This window comes from Phacochoerus africanus, chromosome 3 (genome assembly GCF_016906955.1).
Source record: "Phacochoerus africanus isolate WHEZ1 chromosome 3, ROS_Pafr_v1, whole genome shotgun sequence".
NCBI classification, from domain to species: domain Eukaryota; kingdom Metazoa; phylum Chordata; class Mammalia; order Artiodactyla; family Suidae; genus Phacochoerus; species Phacochoerus africanus.
In genome coordinates, this window is record NC_062546.1 from 11,023,964 (window position 1) to 11,040,331 (window position 16,368).

Here is a 16,368-nt window from a genome sequence, read left to right on the forward strand (position 1 = left end):
CAGCTTCTCCTCCCCATCCTTGCTCACTCTGCATCCCCTGTCCTGGAACCCTTCTTTGAGATACCGTTTGTCCTGCTCTTCCTTCAAGGTCCAGTCTAGCATCTCAGATCCCATGATCTCCCTTGACATGCTATATTTCCTTCTTTCAGTTTAGCTCGGTATTTACCCAGCACTTACTCTTTTCCAGGTTATGGTACAGGGAAAGATACCAACAGGATATGATTATTTTAACAATAACAGGTATTTATTAAGCACCTACAAAGTGCCCCCATTGTGCCAAATGATTGACCTGGTATCTGATAGAATTCTTACCACCACCCTCTGACTTAGGTTCTTTTGTTTCCCCATTTTACAGATGAAAAAGCTGATGCTTGGTAGTGTATGAGTATAGGAGTGAAGCTGCTTTTTTTTTTTTTTTTTTTTGCTTTTGCTTTTCAGAGCCTCATTTGCAGCATATGGAAGTTCCCAGGCTAGGGGTCAAATCGGGGCTACAGCTGCTAGCCTACACCACAGCCATAGCAACGCAGGATCCAAGCCGCGTCTGAGAACTAAACCACAGCTCACGGCAATGCTGGATCCTTAACCCACTGATTGAGGCCAGGGATCGAACCTGCAACCCCATGGTTCCTAGTCAGATTCGTTTCCGCTACGCCATGATGGGAACTCCGAAGTGAAGTTGCTTTGACAAAAAAAAAAAAAAAAAAAAAGAAAAAAATAGGGGCTTAAATAAGACCAGTTATTCCTCCCTCTTTCTCATTACAGTGTAGCGCTCATGGGTGCTCTGCTCCTCAGACTGTGCAGGGCTTCTTCCTTCTCTCTTGCTGCTCAGCCATCCCCATGGGGAACCCCCGTGCGCATGGCTGAAGCTGGCTCCTCAGCACGTCTGGGGAAGAGGAGGTGCGTGGGGGAGAAGGTGGAGGAGGGAGAGGAATATGTTGACTGATCCAGGTCTGGGACATAGGTTTGCCTCAGAAGGCCCATGAATGCATGTGTGTATGCATCTGCATGTGCTTGTGTTTCTCCGTGTGTGTGTGTGTGTGTGTGTGTGTGTGTGTGTGATTTGTCAGGCCACCTTCCTCCAAACCAAATGTATAAGGAACAGGGTTGGGGAGATGACCCAGAGGAACACTAAGGTGCTATTAACAGAAGGAGGGAAATGGATGCTGGACAGGCAAAGGCAACAGGTACCCGACCCACGAGTACCCACAGGACTATGATTTGGCATCCCATGTTGCTTTGCCTGCACAGACAGAGCTTGTTGAAGAGCACAGACAGCCTTGGCATTCGGGCTGCTTGATTGTATTTTTCCCTGTAAATTAAGGTCTTACATCAGGTTAGTGTTATTATTCTTTTAATCCTCAACTCTAAGCCCTCATTTTACAGATGAGGAAACTGTGGCCCAGGGAGACTTGGCAACTTTCCCAAGACCACGCAGCTTGGTGGCAGTGGGGTGGGACTCAACCAGGTCTCCTGAGTGCTTGGAACTGTGGCCACTTTTCCCAAAGTGCCTGTCCCTGAGAAGTGCTTTGTCCAGACCCCTACTCTGACCCTGTCATCCCTTCTCACAGAAAGTCCACCCACAGGAACTCAGTGAGGCCTCGAATGCCTGCGAAATCCTCCAAGATGTATGGCACACTGGGAAAGGGGTCTGTCTGCTCGGACCCCAAGCCACAGCAAGTGAAAAAGATCTTCGAAGCACTGAAGAGAGGTCTCAAGTAAGGATGGCTATTTGTTGCCTTTAACAAGTGCATCCTTTGGCCTTGCCTGCTTGTTCCTCTTGCCTCTTCCTGGGGAATGCGGGTGGCTCTTGCCTATAGGAGGCCACAGAGGGAGCTCCTGGTAATTTGTTTAGTCAACCAGCATGTCCTGGATGCAGCCACATGCTCAGCCCTGTCCTTGGGCACTAGGGATGCAGTGAATATGGCAGGAGGAGCCTGGTCTTATGGGGCTCACTGTGCGGGGCAGCAGGGGGAGCAGGGGGGAGATAAAGAAGTAACATGATCAATACTGTAACTTCTGCAAGCCCTGAGGACAGCATGTAGAGAGCCTGTCATACAGGGCGGCCCACTGAGGAGGTCCTGATGGTTTTGGAGGCCTGAATGGTCAGAGGAGGAGCCATCATGCTGGGGGACAAGCACCTCAGGCAGAGGGGACAGCACAGGCAAAGGCCCTGAGGTGGGAGCTTGGGTGGAACCCCCCCCAAACCTACCAGTAGCTCCCCTTCAGCGTTTCTCACTCCACCCTCTCTCCTCCCCTGACCACTAACTCAGGCCCCTTCCTCTCTCTCCTGGTCTGTTTGCGGCAGCCTCCTGCCGCTGTCACAGCACTGTCCCCACCCCCTTCTCCATCCTGCTACTCCCTCCTCTGCTGAAGTCCTCCTGTGGCTCCCTATGGACCTTTGATCTTTCTAGAACTTCACTGTTCACTCCCTAGACCATCTTCTTCACGTGTCTGTGCCCTGGCTCCTACTAGATAGTTCCCGGGCAGTGGAGAGTCGGAGGCTGCGGCCCCCATGCCCAACTCCAGTCTGTCGTGTGCCTGTGCTGAACTGAATGCTGTCTCTCTTCCTGGGATCCCTGCCCTGCCCTCCGCCTCACTAATTAATCATCATAATAACAAGAGCAGCAGTTCCAAGTTGTTTGGTGCTCCACTGACATCATGGCCCTAAGGAAGGCCATGGGAGACTCTCAGCCACCCTCTCCAGGCAAGGAAACTGAGTCCCAAAGATGAGAAGCGGCTTGTCCAGGATCCCACAGCCAGGGAGTAGGGTGTGGGGCTGCAGGGCCATGGCCGTCTGCCTCGCTGTGCCCTAGGCTCTGGGTAAACGTCACCTCCCCACCATGCTGGGGCCTGGCTCCCACACAGGGGACATCCCTTGCCCTCCTCTCACAGTGCCCCCAGCACTGGTGCTGAGAGGGGCCGGGTGGGAGGTGCCCAGGGGCTGGAGGCCTGTCTCCAAGTGCTCCTCATCCAGACAGCTTCTGGTGATTCTGTGAGGGACTTGTCTGGGGTCAATGGCGTCCCCTTCGTCCTGCAGAGCCCAACCCCTGAGGGCTCTGTGGCTGCCAGAAGGTGGTAGAAGCGGGCCCAGAGAGGGCAAGTCGCCTTCCTGGGGTGAATCAGCAAATCTATGGCGGTGCAAGATGTGGCCCCCAGCCTCCCTCTCAAGTTTAGACCTGGAGTTTTGTGTCTGAGTCCCTTGGGTTGGAAATCACAACATGAAAAGTCCCCTTGGGCCCACGGCTTTTCCTGTGCTCTCTGGGCCTCCATCTGGTCCCAGGCCTCCAGATAGCAGGACAGCCTGTCTTTGTCCGCGGGGGAGGCGTGCTCTTACTGACCTCCCTGTGGCCGGGGATGACGATCTTGGCCTCTGGAGGCCGCTGCCTGTTTCAGACCTGGATTCGACCTCTTCCCTGCCGTGTGACCCTGTGCTGAGGTGCTTGAGGGTCAGTTTGCCCAACCCCAAAAAGCCGTAGTAACAGTAGATGCTCTTTGCAGGGCTCTTTGGGGAATTACCTAAGAGTCCCCGTTTTGCCCCATGTTGGGCACACAGACCTCGGTGTGTGGGATCTGGAGGCCGAGCGAGCCGGGCCCAGGCCCCCGTATGGTGGGCTGCTCTGCCGTCTGGCCCCCAAGCCTGCTGAGAAGCACTGCCGCTCCGCTGCCAGAGCTGTGGCTGCCTCTGCCCCAGAACACTGCTCATCATTTCTTTTCCTCTCTGTTCCCTTTCAAACCCCTTTTCCTTGTCCTGCTCACAGGGAGTATCTGTGCATCCAGCAGGCTGAGCTGGACTACCTGTCAGGACGCCACAAGGACACCCGCAGGAATTCCAGGCTGGTGAGACCCCTCCCCGGCCCTTCCCAGCTGAGCAACCTTGGCCCCGGTTCAAAGTCGGACCCTCCTTCACCCCCTTGCCCTTGCTCAGATAGACTGACTCTAACCCACATGGGCAAAGCAGGGCCTGTTGGAAATAAAAGTTATTCTGAACATAGCCACACCCATCAATCACATATTGTCTGTGGCTGCTTTCATGCTCCAATGGCAGAAACCACCTGGCCTGCAAAGCCTGAAAAACTTACTGTCTAGCCCTTTATAGAGAGTCTCCCAGCCCGACAATATATTCTTTTCATCGGCCTCACTGTGGAGCAGTCTGGCTTTGCAGTTTCCTTAGGCTGAACTCCTGGGTGTCGCCACCGCCTCTCCCTACTCTCGGTTCCTCTGGTCTTGGCTGAAGTCACCCTTTAATCAAACCACAATGGTCCTCCTCTTGTCGGGTGTCTATACTGTCCTTTACTCTTCACAACAACGCTATGGGGTACGTAAGGAAATGGAGGCTCAGAGAGGTTGAGTAACTTGCTTGGGACACACAGCTGGGAAGCAGAGTCAGGCCTAGAGCTGCCTCACCCAAAGCCCATGTGTCCAATCGCTTTTTCTCCTTGGCCTGGACCACAGCTTGCTGACTGTGGGCCTCAGAGGATGGAGTGGCAACTGGCTTTTTGTCCTCTGAGCTCAGGTGCCCCTGGGATGTAGCCTCCTGGGTCTTGGAGGAGCTGGAGCCCTGACGCCTGCTCTCCCCCTACCCCCCAGGCTTTCTACTACGACCTGGACAAGGTGAGGGACACTTCTGCATGTGGTAAGCAAGGTGGGCCGTGGCTGGGCCTGGCTGGATGAGAACCGCGTCTTTGCCCACATTCCATCCTCCCAGCCATCCTCCGGGAGGACTCCTTGGGTTTCCTTCCTGCTTTACAAATGGGGAAACTGAGGCTCAGTGATGAGCCTTCCTCGGGGATGGTGATGGGCTTCGAGCCCAGCTCTGTGTCAGGACCTGGCGGAGGAGGGCAGGGGCTGGGGGATGAGATGGGCAGGGGGCGCTCGGGGGTGGTCCAGGCTACTTTTAAAACATCTTCACTTTTTCTGGGAGAAGCAAACACGCTCTGTGGAAAGGCATATTCGGAAGATGGAGTTTCACATCAGCAAGGTCAGCCTGGCCCCCGGGGGTGTCCCAGGGTGGGGCTGGCTCAGTCTCTCAGCTTGTTGAGCCTGTGCTGGGTTAACGGGTGCCAGGTGGCTGGAGAAAGCCCAGGAGGAGCCGAGACTGCAGGGGCTGTGCCCTGAGGTGGGGATGAGGCTGGGAACGCTGAGTCCAATCACCTGATTGCACAGATGGGAGAACAGAGGCTTAGAGAGGGCCAAGGATTGGTCCAAGGTCACACAGCAAGTCCCTTACGTTTAATATCCCGCAGACTTTTCCGTGACCTCATTCTACAACCCCAGGAGCCCAGTGGGTGGAGAGAATATCACAAACCCACCACCCCAGTTTCACAACGGCAGGGAGAGGGGAAGCGTTGCACTCACCCGTCCAGTTAGTTTTTATTGTGCACAAGCTGCGTGCCAGCCGCCGCCAGGTGCTGAGGAGGCAGAGCGGATGAGACCGACGCGGCCGTTGCCCCCGCGGGCTCCCATTCTCCCCAGCAAGCGCCCGGCGCTGCCCCTGCAGTAGTGCAGGGGCTGGGGTGGGGTCAGGGGCTCAGGGCGGAGTGACAGGCAGGTCGGGACCCCGCCCCCTGGCCTTGTGCCCCGCAGGTGGACGAGCTCTACGAAGGCTACTGCATCCAGTGCCGCCTGCGCGATGGCGCGTCCAACATGCAGCGGGCCTTCTCCAGGTGCCCGCCGAGCCGCGCCTCCCGAGAGAGCCTGCAAGAGCTGGGCCGCAGCCTGCAGGAGTGCACCGAGGTGGGCGGCGGTGGGCGGGTGCTTCGAGGGTCGGGCCCTCTCTTGGGGGCTCCCTGGGCCCCAGGGGAGCGTCTTTCTCTGCCCTGGGGCCTCTGGCAGAGTCAGTGCGGCTCTGGTGGCCAAGCCCGCGGGCCGGCCGTGAGCCACCTTGTGTGGGGCTTTGCAGGACATGTGGCTCATTGAGGGGGCCCTGGAGGTTCACCTGGGCGAGTTCCACGTCAGGATGAAAGGTAACGGAACAGGGCTGAGAGTGGGGGGGCGGAGGCCAGTTTGGGTGGAGCGTCAGGTCCTCTTGTGGGCCTTGGGGCTGTGCTGAGGGTGAGGGGTTGGTCAGAATCCCTGGGCTCCAGGTCCAGCCTTGGTTTCCACTCCTATGACTTGTGACCTTGGGCAAGTCCTGTTCCCTGAGTTGAAAGTGAGGGCCCAGGCCTGGTCACTGTCATCATGATGCCTTAGCCCTCCCTGAAGCTGATAGCCACACGTGGTGGGGGGCTCCCATGGGAGGCTCTGTGACCCACGGGGCAAGACAGAGGAGGGTGGAGAAGACATTAGCCTGTCTCTGTGTTTCAGGCTTGGTGGGCTACGCACGCCTCTGTCCCGGAGACCAGTATGAGGTATGGCCACCCTCTGGGATCATTCCCCCGACTCCCCCTGGGCCTTTGGGGGTTGAGAGCTGCTGGGAACCAGCGTCCCAGCTGGGTCTCTGTCCCCACCCCCAGCTGGCTGGCAGGGAGGCCCCTAGGCAGGTGAGATCTCCATTGGAGCGGCTCACTCCTCCCTTCTTGGGCCTGGCTCACAGGTGCTCCTGCGCCTGGGCCGCCAGCGCTGGAAGCTGAGGGGGCGGATCGAGTCTGACGACAGCCAGACCTGGGACGAGGAGGAGAAGGCCTTCATCCCCACCTTGCATGAGAACTTTGAGATCAAGGTGGGTGGTGCCTACGGGCGGCGGGGCCTGGGCGCCAGGGGCTCCATCCTGATACCACCCACAAGTCCTCACCTCCTCAGGTGACAGAGCTTCGGGGCCTGAGCTCGCTGGCGGTCGGCGCAGTGACTTGTGACATCGCCGACTTCTTCACCACCCGGCCGCAGGTCATCGTGGTGGACATCACAGAGCTGGGCACCATCAAGTTACAGCTGGAGGTGCTGTGGAAGTGAGTCAGTCGGGGCAGCCGCTTCCTTTCTGTCGGGGGCGGGGAGCCAACCCCAAACTCCCACCCAAGGATGAGCAGAGGGGCCTCACTGGCTCCCCCTGGTGGCCTATCCGCGCCCTGGCCTCCACCCTTGGGCAGCCCTGACCTCGTCCTGCCCCCAGACCTGCTGGGGTCCAGACCCTTCTCTGCAGTGCTGAGTTTTAAGTCTCTTCTCAGTTTTGAAGGAGTGGCTATAAGAGCCCTGGGCTGGCCAGGACCCTTGACAGCAGCTTCCTGGGCTGGGTTCCCAGGAGAGGTTGGCCTCTGTCCAGGAGGACTTGTCTGACTGCTCCCACTACCTCCTTCCCTGCTGACCCCTGCCACCCATCAGACAGACATAGAGCTGAGTGGTCACCTTAAGTCCCCCTGGGGCCACAGCCCAATGGATGGGGGTGTGTGACACTTTGGGATCTCCACTGAGCTTCACATTTCAGTGATTGCTGGTGGGTTCCACAGGTTTTGCTTTTTGGTAGCAGAACTTTCTTCTTTTCCCCAAGTGTTTCGAGGGAATTCCCTTCTCCTTATTCCCCAGGGCAGGTATTGCAGGAGCAAAGGGGCTGAGATGCACTTCTCTGCTCTGGTGCTTGTCCTGACCAGTTGGGGCCAGTGTCTCCTTTCTCCCTGGGGTGGAGTCTGAGCCCAGGTCACTAGGGTGCTGCTCTCTCCCCAGTGAGCAGGGTGAATTCAGACACCCAGCTTCAGGGTCCTCCTCCATCTGCTGGGTCTGAGCACACCTCTCGAGTGTAGCGGGCGGGGTGGCGCAGCACTATGCAGTCCTTGGCTGGGCAAGTCCAAGGACCTAGGCATCCTGGGCAGGCAGGAGTGTTTCCAGGCAGTGCCTCTGAGCCTCAGGCCCTCCTGGCTGGCTAGGCCCCAGATGCTGTCAGCCAGGCCTATGTGCAAACAAGCCAGCAGGTTTCCACAAGGCAAGGAGGGTGGACCCAGACCTGCCTGCTCCGAGGTCAGGCTTGGTGAGGGCCAGGAGGAAGCACCACTTGTTACTTCACCATGCGTCTGCAGACTCCCCTGTGATATGACCGGCACCCCTGACCGACGACAACTCTGAGGAGGGTGGTGATATGGTTTACCCAGAAGATGGCAGAACTGGGTGTCCACCACTGGTCCGCTAAGGGCAGTGTGCATCTGAGATGTTTCCATGAGGGTTGAGGATGGGGCCCTGGAGTCCCTAGGCAGCACCTGCCCCTCCCCGAGCCTCCATCTCAAGTTCCCTGGATCCTGTCTGTGCTCCAATGTCCTCCAGCCATAGATGACACCTGGCCTCTGCTCTCCTCCAGCCCATTTGATACCGAGAGCTTCCTGGTGTCGCCCAGCCCCGCAGGCAAGTTCTCCATGGGCAGCAGGAAGGGCTCTTTGTACAGTTGGACACCCCCGAGCACCCCCAGCTTCCGGGAGAGATACTACCTGGTGAGTGAGCCTCACAGGGCAGGGATGCCGTGTCACGCTGGGATGGGGGCTGAGCAGCCTGGCACCTTCAGATGTAGCAAGCTTTGGGCTCAGCCTCCCTCGTTTTGGGGTTACCCTGGGTGTTTTTCTGTACTTTTTCTTTCTCGATACCAGCCCCTCCATCCCAGGGCCTCTGGACTTGGTTCTGAACTCAGCAAGTTCTCCTTGATGCCTGGGATGGGGTTTTCTGGATGGTTCTACCATCCCAGCCATGGCCTTGGCCTCCAATTTGTCTTACACTTTAAAGTATGTTTCCAGTAGGTAATACCTTGACATCATGTATAGTAAAATACCTCTTTCCTGTGACCTCCAGGGACCTGGAGCCCCTCCTTAGCACCAACTACAGTTGTCACCTTCCTCCATATTCCTCCAGAGATGCTCTGTGCTTCTGGGAGCAGATGCAACTCCTCCGGTCTTTAACCGAATGCTCTGGAGTCTGTTCTCTGTCGTTCCCAGAGCGCTTCTTTGTTTGCACCATGCAGCATTCCACGTTTGGCCAAAAATGGTCCTTTATTTAACAAGATACTGAAGTTGTTTCAGTTTTTTTGCTGTTACCAACAACCGGGCAGTGAATAACCTGGTACACATGGCATCCTACACGTGTTCAAGTATCTTCTCAAAGCAGGTGTCCCCATGAGGGTCAATGAGCTGGACCAGAGGTGGGTGGCTTTGTATAAGCTTGGCAGCTTGTGCTGTCAGAGGAAACTTGTCTGGCCATGGTGATCCCAGTGTACTTTGGTTAAAAAAAATCATCTATGGTGAAGAGCATGGATTCTAGAGCCAGACGGCCCAGGGTTCAAATTCTGTCTATGCCTTTCACCTGCTGTGTGACCTTGGGCACGTCATTCAGTCTCTCTGGACTTCAATTTCAGAGAAGTGAAGATAATAGTAGCGCCCTGATGGTGAGGGTTAAATAAGGCAGAAAATGAGGAGCGCTTACAAGAATACCTGGCAAAAACAGACGGTGCCGTAGGAGCAGCCCCCATTATCACTGGCCTGGTTGATGGGGGAAGGGAAGGGTAGAGCAGAGGGGCCCAGGGTTTGTGGATTAAAAGCCTGGATTAAGAGTCTCTAACTTTGATCCCTGCCTGTGTGGCCTAAGGATGCGCCGGTGCCCGGTTTCTCTGAGGTTGGAACAGTGCCACCCTCAGGGAGGCGTGGTGAGGGTTCTATGAGGTCTGACTTGGAGGCCCCTGGAATAGGGTGGGGCTGGAAAGGAGAGAGTAGGAGAGGTGATGAGGGAGAAGGGCAGAGAGGTTCCAGGTGCTTGTCAGCACTTCCGGGTGGCAGTCACCGTGGTGGGCCTCAGTCATCGGAGAATGTGGGTGTGTGGAGCCAGGGTCTGTGGGAGGAAGCCCCTGGGGGCCTCGCTGTGGTTCCTGGTGCAGCCGGTGAGGCCAGTCCTGTATCCCCCTCTCCAGTCTGTCCTGCAGCAGCCAGCACAGCAGGCCTTGCTGCTGGACAGGCCAAGGGCCACCTCCATCCTCAGCTGCCTATCCGACAGTGACCTTCAGGGCCCTGGCGTGCGGAGTCGGAGTCAGGAGCTGCCTGAGATGGACTCCTTCAGCTCCGAGGACCCCCGAGACACTGAGACCAGCACATCGGCGTCCACCTCAGACGTGGGCTTTCTGCCCTTGGCCGTCGGCCCGAACACCTCCATTGAGGAAGAGGCCCAGGAGGACCCCCCACCCTTGGGTCTCCTGCCAGAGATGTTCCACCTGGTGGGAGGCTCATTTGTGGAGCAGCCTGGCTGGAGAAATTTGGGAGTAGAAAGTCCCGACCTGCCACGGGGCTCCCCCTTCAACAACCACAGGGTCCCGGGGAGTCAGGAAGGCCATGTTGAAGGAGACACCCAGGATGGAGTGGACGGGCTCAGGGTGCCCCTTGAGAGGCCCCTGCAGGAGGTCCTGGATTTACTGAGGTCCACGGACCCTGCCCCACCCCAGCTCCGGGAGCTGGAGTACCAGGTCCTCAGCTTCAGGGACCGGCTGAAGGTATGGGCACTCTTTGCTGGGCAGAAGCCCTGCTTTGCTGATAATGTAACAACTGGGAGTGGGCCCTGAGGGGCAGCCAGCCTAGGCCAGCATCCTGGCCTCCCCTGTGGCCTCAGTTTGCTTATCTGTCAAATGGGTATAACAGTGCCCCTCACCAGGCTGGGAGGAGGATTATAAAGAGGCAGTCCGGGCTCAGAGGGCATAACTTGCACCATGCTGGGCCACAACCCAGCCACATCTCCCCTCTTCTGACCCTGGCCGGTGGGGCTGTGGCTCAGCATTAGAATCCTCAATTTGGGGCAGTCTCAGGGTCAGAGCCGGTACCGTGAAGGCCCCTCACGGTCACACACCCAACGCTGAAACTTTGACAGGGCCCACGCCAGGGGCTGTTCTTGGATATTCAGAGGAGCTGGCCTAGGCAGATTATTCTATTTTTTTAGTTTACATAAATTTACTTTTTTTTTTTTTTTTTTTGCCCTCCCCACAGCATATGGAGTTCCCGGGCCAGGGATCAGATCTGAGCTGCAGTTTCGACCCAAGCCACAGCTGTGGCAACGTTAGCTCCTTAACCCACTGTGCCAGGCCAGGGATTTAACCAGCATCCCGGAGCTTCCAAGATGCCACCAATTCTGCTGAGCTACAGCGGACACGTCTGGTTTACATAAATTTAGATGTACATAAAATAAGATACCAGTACAGTACAGTAATAAGCTTATGAAACCACTATCTATTGTGTAGGATACACACTGGCACCGAAATAGTCTAACTGTTGGCTTCAAAAATTAGATTTGGCTGTTTAATCACTAACTTCCCCCTTCCCCCCACAACATTACAGCTCAGCATAGGGCTTTTGTTTTGTTTTGTTTTGTTTTTGGCTTTTTAGGGCCGCAGGTGTGGCATATGGAAGTTTTCTGGCTTGGGGTTGAATCAGAGCTCAAGCTGCCCGCCTACACTACAGCCACAGCAACGCGGGATCCAAGCCGCGTCTGCAACCTACACCACAGCTCACGGCAACTCCGGATCCTTAACCCACTGAGCAAGGCCAGGGACTGAACCCGCAACCTCATGGTTCCTAGTTGGATTCGTTAACCACTGCGCCGCGACGGGAACTCCTCCAGTAACTTTAAAAACATGTTTGCTGTTTACCGCTGCTATGGTCTTAAAAAAGACCTGCCAGAAAATTTCAGGAAAAAAATTTATGAAGTAACGTCACCTTTTCTGTAATTCCTAGCAGCCTTTTTATGTAGAACTGTCTGAGTCGGCACGCATGCAGCTTCTGCAACAAACCTGTACTTTGAAAAATTATACACACTTTACATCAACATCATAAAATAACCACAATAAGACAGTAATTTAACACAGCTTTGAGGAAATTTTAGGGGACAAACCAAATTAAAACAATAAAAATGATTATAGGCTATGGTCTTAATAGTTTGACTTTTTCAAGAGAAATTATACACATGTATGTGTGCATAAATACATCTATGTATGTGTATATATGAGGATTTAATTATATACAGGTGCATATAAATATATATACACAGTTGATTCTCACTAGCCACGGATCCTGCTTTTGCGAATTCACCTACTCGCTGAAACCTGCTGCTGATGCTTGCATGGTCATTCGGGGGCTTCTGTAGGGGGGCAAAAAACTGGTGTCACCTGATGTGCACGTTCCCAGTTGAAGCTGAATGAAGGCCTCTTCTTTCTTCTTTCTTGTCGCAGCTCATATTTTACCAGGTGTCCTTTTCCTCATCTATTTAGTGCTATGTTTTCCACATTTTGGTACTTATTTTGATGATGAGGCGGTTTGAAACAGCCCCCAAGTGCTGGGCTCAGGTGCTGGCCAGTGTTCCTGATGAGCCTTGTAGAGAAAACACGTGTGTTAGATAAGCCTTGTTTAGACGTGAGTTAAAATGCCGTTGACCTTGAGTTCGGTGTTGACGCATCAACAATACAGTGTCTATATTAAATAAGATGGCTTTAAACAGACACACGTAAAACAAGGTCACATATTGACGGGTTGGTGAAAATGTGTGACCAGAGGCTCACGGCCTTATCATTTCCCCTGGGACTCAAATCCAGTGGTCATGGTGACTTTGAACATCACAACTCCTGTGAATAACAAGAACCCACTCTGTGTGTATACATGTGTGTGTGTGTGTGTGCATGCACACACTTTTTTTTTCCTATCAGGCAAGGAAATTCTGCAACTAGCCTTGTTCTTCTCTTGCTGCTCAAGGTTTTCTCTTTGGGTCAACTTTCAGGAGCCCAGTTCTGGCTCAGAGGGCAGCATCTGCTCAGGCTGTGCCTTGGGTGCACTTTGTGTGAGACAAGGCCCCTGGGCATGGGCATCAGCCTCGGGGTCCCACCACCGTGGGACCTGCCCCCAGGAGGCTCTGATGATTTGAACCCCCACCGCGCCCTCCATGGGGGCTGCCTCCAGACTCCTCTCCTTCCATGTCTCCCTGGGAGAAGAGGACCTGGAATCCAGAGGCTCGCCCTGCAGCCTTGGAGCCTCCTGAGGAGTTACTTGGCTCAACTGAGGACATATTTTAAAAATAATTTGGAATTAGTTGTTGATATTTAAAAACTGGGCAGCTCCCCACCAAAAAAAAAAAAAATCTAGATTTCCAGTTTTGTGTATAATGCTGAACAATCTGGCAACCCCGGGCGCTAGCCTCCTCCTGTCATTTGCCCTGTCCCTGTGGGCATTTGTGAGCCCTGAGGTTTTTCAGATCCATCTCCTTCCAGCTGTAGCGTCAGACCTTGTCACAGGCCATTTGGGAAGGACCCTGGGGACACACCCCCCCGGCCCATTCCTGACTTGGGGGAGGGCAGACCCACTAGGGACACTGACTGGGACACCGTCAGAGTTGCTGTGCTGGGTGGGTGGCCAGACTGCCCTGAGGTCTGGCTGCTTGTCCGTCCTTCCATCCACAGCCCCACGGAGCCCGCCTAGAGCATGCCTCTGCAGAGAGCCTGATGGAATGCATCCTGCAGAGCTTCTCCTTCCTCAACGCTCACATGGCCCCGCATGAGCTGGCCCTGTTTGGGGGCTCCCAGGGCCCCCGGTGAGTGCACCCCGCCTAGCACCGATCCGCTGACCAGCCCCCAGAGCCAGTGTCTCCCATGGCCCGGGCCCTGCCTGGCACAGAACAGGTCCTCAGGGACCACTGAGCGGAAGAGGATACTGTGACCTGAACCTGAGCCTTCTGCTCTGAGCAATGGGCTTTCCCCCCCCCCAATAATAATACCACTGGCACAAGCAATAGAACCTCTGACCCGTGTGGAGCTCCTGTTCCCTCTGCACAACCCCCGCCCCCAACCTGCATGATCACCTTCCTTCTGGGTGAAGCAGCCCCCACCTGCCCACCAGCATCCAGATCTCAGCTGCACGGAAGCACATAAACAGGCTATACTTCCCTCTTCCTCTCAAAAGTCCATGGGGAGGGTGTGGCCTTTCCACCAAGGGCTCAGGTGGGCACCATGCTGGGTACCCTGTGTCTCACTCACCCCTCACTGCCCTGAGCTTGAGATTCCTGTCCCCACTTTACAGATGGGTAAACTGAGGCCAAGGGAAGCAGACTTGGCAGAGTCACAGAGCCAGGAATTAGTGTGAACCTCAGGCTTCCGCTGCAAATCACACGTCCTGGAAGCGGGCAGGGTGGGGTGGGCGGAATGCCATCTCAGCACCTGTTTTGACCTGTTGCCAGTTGTTTCTCCTAAGTTTAACTCCCTGAGACCTAGAGCTGGCCTCCCTGCAGAGCTCTCCAGTGAGAAGGGACTCCTCTACCTTTGGAGGGAGCCGAACCGCTAACTGAACGATTACTCAGTTCTTTTCAATTCAATTCAGAAAGGACAGGACCCCACCTCCACCACCGTCACTGAAAGTGTCCACCAGGGAACTCACAGCTGGTGCCCCAGAGCTAGACATATTGCTCACGGTTCACCTCCAAATCTGCAAAGCACTGCTGCAGGTGGGTGAGGAATTGGGGAGGGTGGGGTGGAAGGTTCAAGGTCGGGTGAATAATCATGTAGTCCTTATACAGCCCAAGCCTTAAACTGAGGGTGGTGGGTGCAGCTCTTTCAATCGCAGGTGCCAGAACTTCAATCTAAACTGGCTCAACCAAAAGGAAATTTTTTGGCTCACAGAAGTGAAAGGCCCAGAAGTGGGCTTCAGGCCCAGATGGATCCAGGGTTTCAGAGGTCACCATGATTGGGTCTCTCCCTCTCTCAGCTCTGCTTTCCTGTGTTGGTTAGCTTCATTTTCTGGCAGGCTGGCTCCTTCAGTGGCAAAGGCACTCCTGTAGCGCTAGCCTGCACACTATCATCTCAGCCACCTTGGCAAAGGAGGAATCCCCAGATGACCATCGGGGAGCTACCGTTGGAATGGAAAAGATGGGCACAGGGCAGGGTCAGCCACAGTCACAGTGGCTGACCTCAGAGGGCATGTTCTGTGCTAACCTGGAGCATCGTGGGCTGCTTCCCAGAAACTGGACTCTCCTAACTTGTCGAGGATGGTCCAGGAGTGCCTTCTGGAAGAAGCTGCACAGCAAAAGCAGGTTCTGGAGATGCTTTCTGTGCTCGATGCTGAGAAGGTCAGCAAGGCGACATCCATTGAAGAGAGTAAGTCCCTGCCCTCCACCCACGGGCTGCCCACGTGAATGGCTTGAAGTGATGAGGATGAAAGCCCATGGGGCCTCCTCGCCCTTCCCGACACGCCAAGTTAAATGGCCATGGGGCGAGAGTGGGGGCAATGACTGGGCTGGGACCGGACACACTCTGGGGGTGGGTGGGACGGGAGACCAGCTAGCCTTAGTCAGCTGTGTGACTCTGGGCAAATGATTCGCCTCTCTGAGCCTCAGCTTCCCCACCTGTATAACGGGGAGGCCACTGGGTATCAATGAAGGAATTCCCAGGACACATTTAAGGCACACAGCTTGCACTCGAACAGTGGCTGTGACCTCAGTTCTGTCTCTGCTCCCCGTGAGACGTCCCCTTGTCCATGAGGACAGGCTGGTGACAGCAGCAGCCCCAGGGTTGTCTCAAGGCCTGCAGGTTGTAACCCAGACAAGGTGCTCACAGCCAAAGCTGCTTGTTCTCTACGTGTCACATCGGCATGTGGAAAAGGGACTCTGCGTTAGGCCAGGCCGTCCCTTGCCTTCCTGGCCTCTACCTAGTGGAAGGAACTTTCTGGGCCTCCTTGGTGCCTGCTCTTCTTCACTGCTGGACAGGTTTCTGAGCCTGGGCTTTCAGTCATCCCGCAGGCCACGCGGAGGAAGGGCTGCCTGAGGCTGTGGAGGGGCTGCACGGAGCCCGGTGCGGTCCTGTCCTGCCCTGGTGCAGTGCTGCTGGACCAGCTCAAGAAGATGTTCCTGCACAGAGTCCGAGGGAAGTACCCGGGACAACTGGAAATAGGTAGCAAACGCTGCGTGGAGCCTCTGGGCCCTTCAGCACTGTCGCAGCAGCCTCGTTTTAGCCCCATCTCCACCTCTGCGAATACCCTCACAGCATCAAGTGGAGGAGTTTCTCAGCTTGACAGCAAGGCGTCTCCCCTTCCTGGGGAGAGGAGGGAGGGTCTGTGAAACCCAGAAGCTGCAGACATTAGTGCGCTGGTGCATCTTTCAGGGGACAGAGTCCACAGCTTCCCCAGAACCTCAGAGGGGCTGGGAAGGAAGCTTTATGAGAAGGTGGGCAGGACTCTGCCTGACGGAGGTGTCCTGAATCTCGCTGGCCTCTTCCCCACAATGCAGACCTAGAGCCTTTTTCTCTGTTGACAACTGAAGTGATAAGTCACACTCCAGGCGGGGCTCTGGACCTCAGGAGGTTCTAACCACCTGCATATTCCCAGACCCTAGCTCCGGAATTCAGATTCCAAGGCCAGTGGGGCAGTGGATACACTGAAGACGCCCACCGCGGGCCTGGCTCCTCCTTGGGGATGGGGAGGGTTACCCACCCACGTGCCATCAGAGAGCCTTTAAATC

General features: G+C 55.5%; 1 protein-coding gene across 2 annotated transcripts in view; it reads left to right on the plus strand.

Moving 5' to 3' along the window:
• RIPOR3 (RIPOR family member 3) overlaps window positions 1-16,368 on the plus strand; it is a 33,211-nt gene that overhangs the window by 11,786 nt on the left and 5,057 nt on the right. For both annotated transcript variants that reach the window (XM_047770875.1, XM_047770876.1), the window contains 15 exons: window positions 1,569-1,715; window positions 3,759-3,837; window positions 4,588-4,611; window positions 4,925-4,978; window positions 5,584-5,733; window positions 5,900-5,963; window positions 6,304-6,347; window positions 6,533-6,658; window positions 6,739-6,884; window positions 8,219-8,348; window positions 9,809-10,381; window positions 13,325-13,455; window positions 14,238-14,361; window positions 14,875-15,010; window positions 15,641-15,802. In XM_047770875.1, coding sequence (XP_047626831.1) covers window positions 1,569-1,715; window positions 3,759-3,837; window positions 4,588-4,611; window positions 4,925-4,978; window positions 5,584-5,733; window positions 5,900-5,963; window positions 6,304-6,347; window positions 6,533-6,658; window positions 6,739-6,884; window positions 8,219-8,348; window positions 9,809-10,381; window positions 13,325-13,455; window positions 14,238-14,361; window positions 14,875-15,010; window positions 15,641-15,802 — 2,090 coding nt within the window. The remainder of the gene's footprint in view (window positions 1-1,568; window positions 1,716-3,758; window positions 3,838-4,587; window positions 4,612-4,924; window positions 4,979-5,583; window positions 5,734-5,899; window positions 5,964-6,303; window positions 6,348-6,532; window positions 6,659-6,738; window positions 6,885-8,218; window positions 8,349-9,808; window positions 10,382-13,324; window positions 13,456-14,237; window positions 14,362-14,874; window positions 15,011-15,640; window positions 15,803-16,368) is intronic.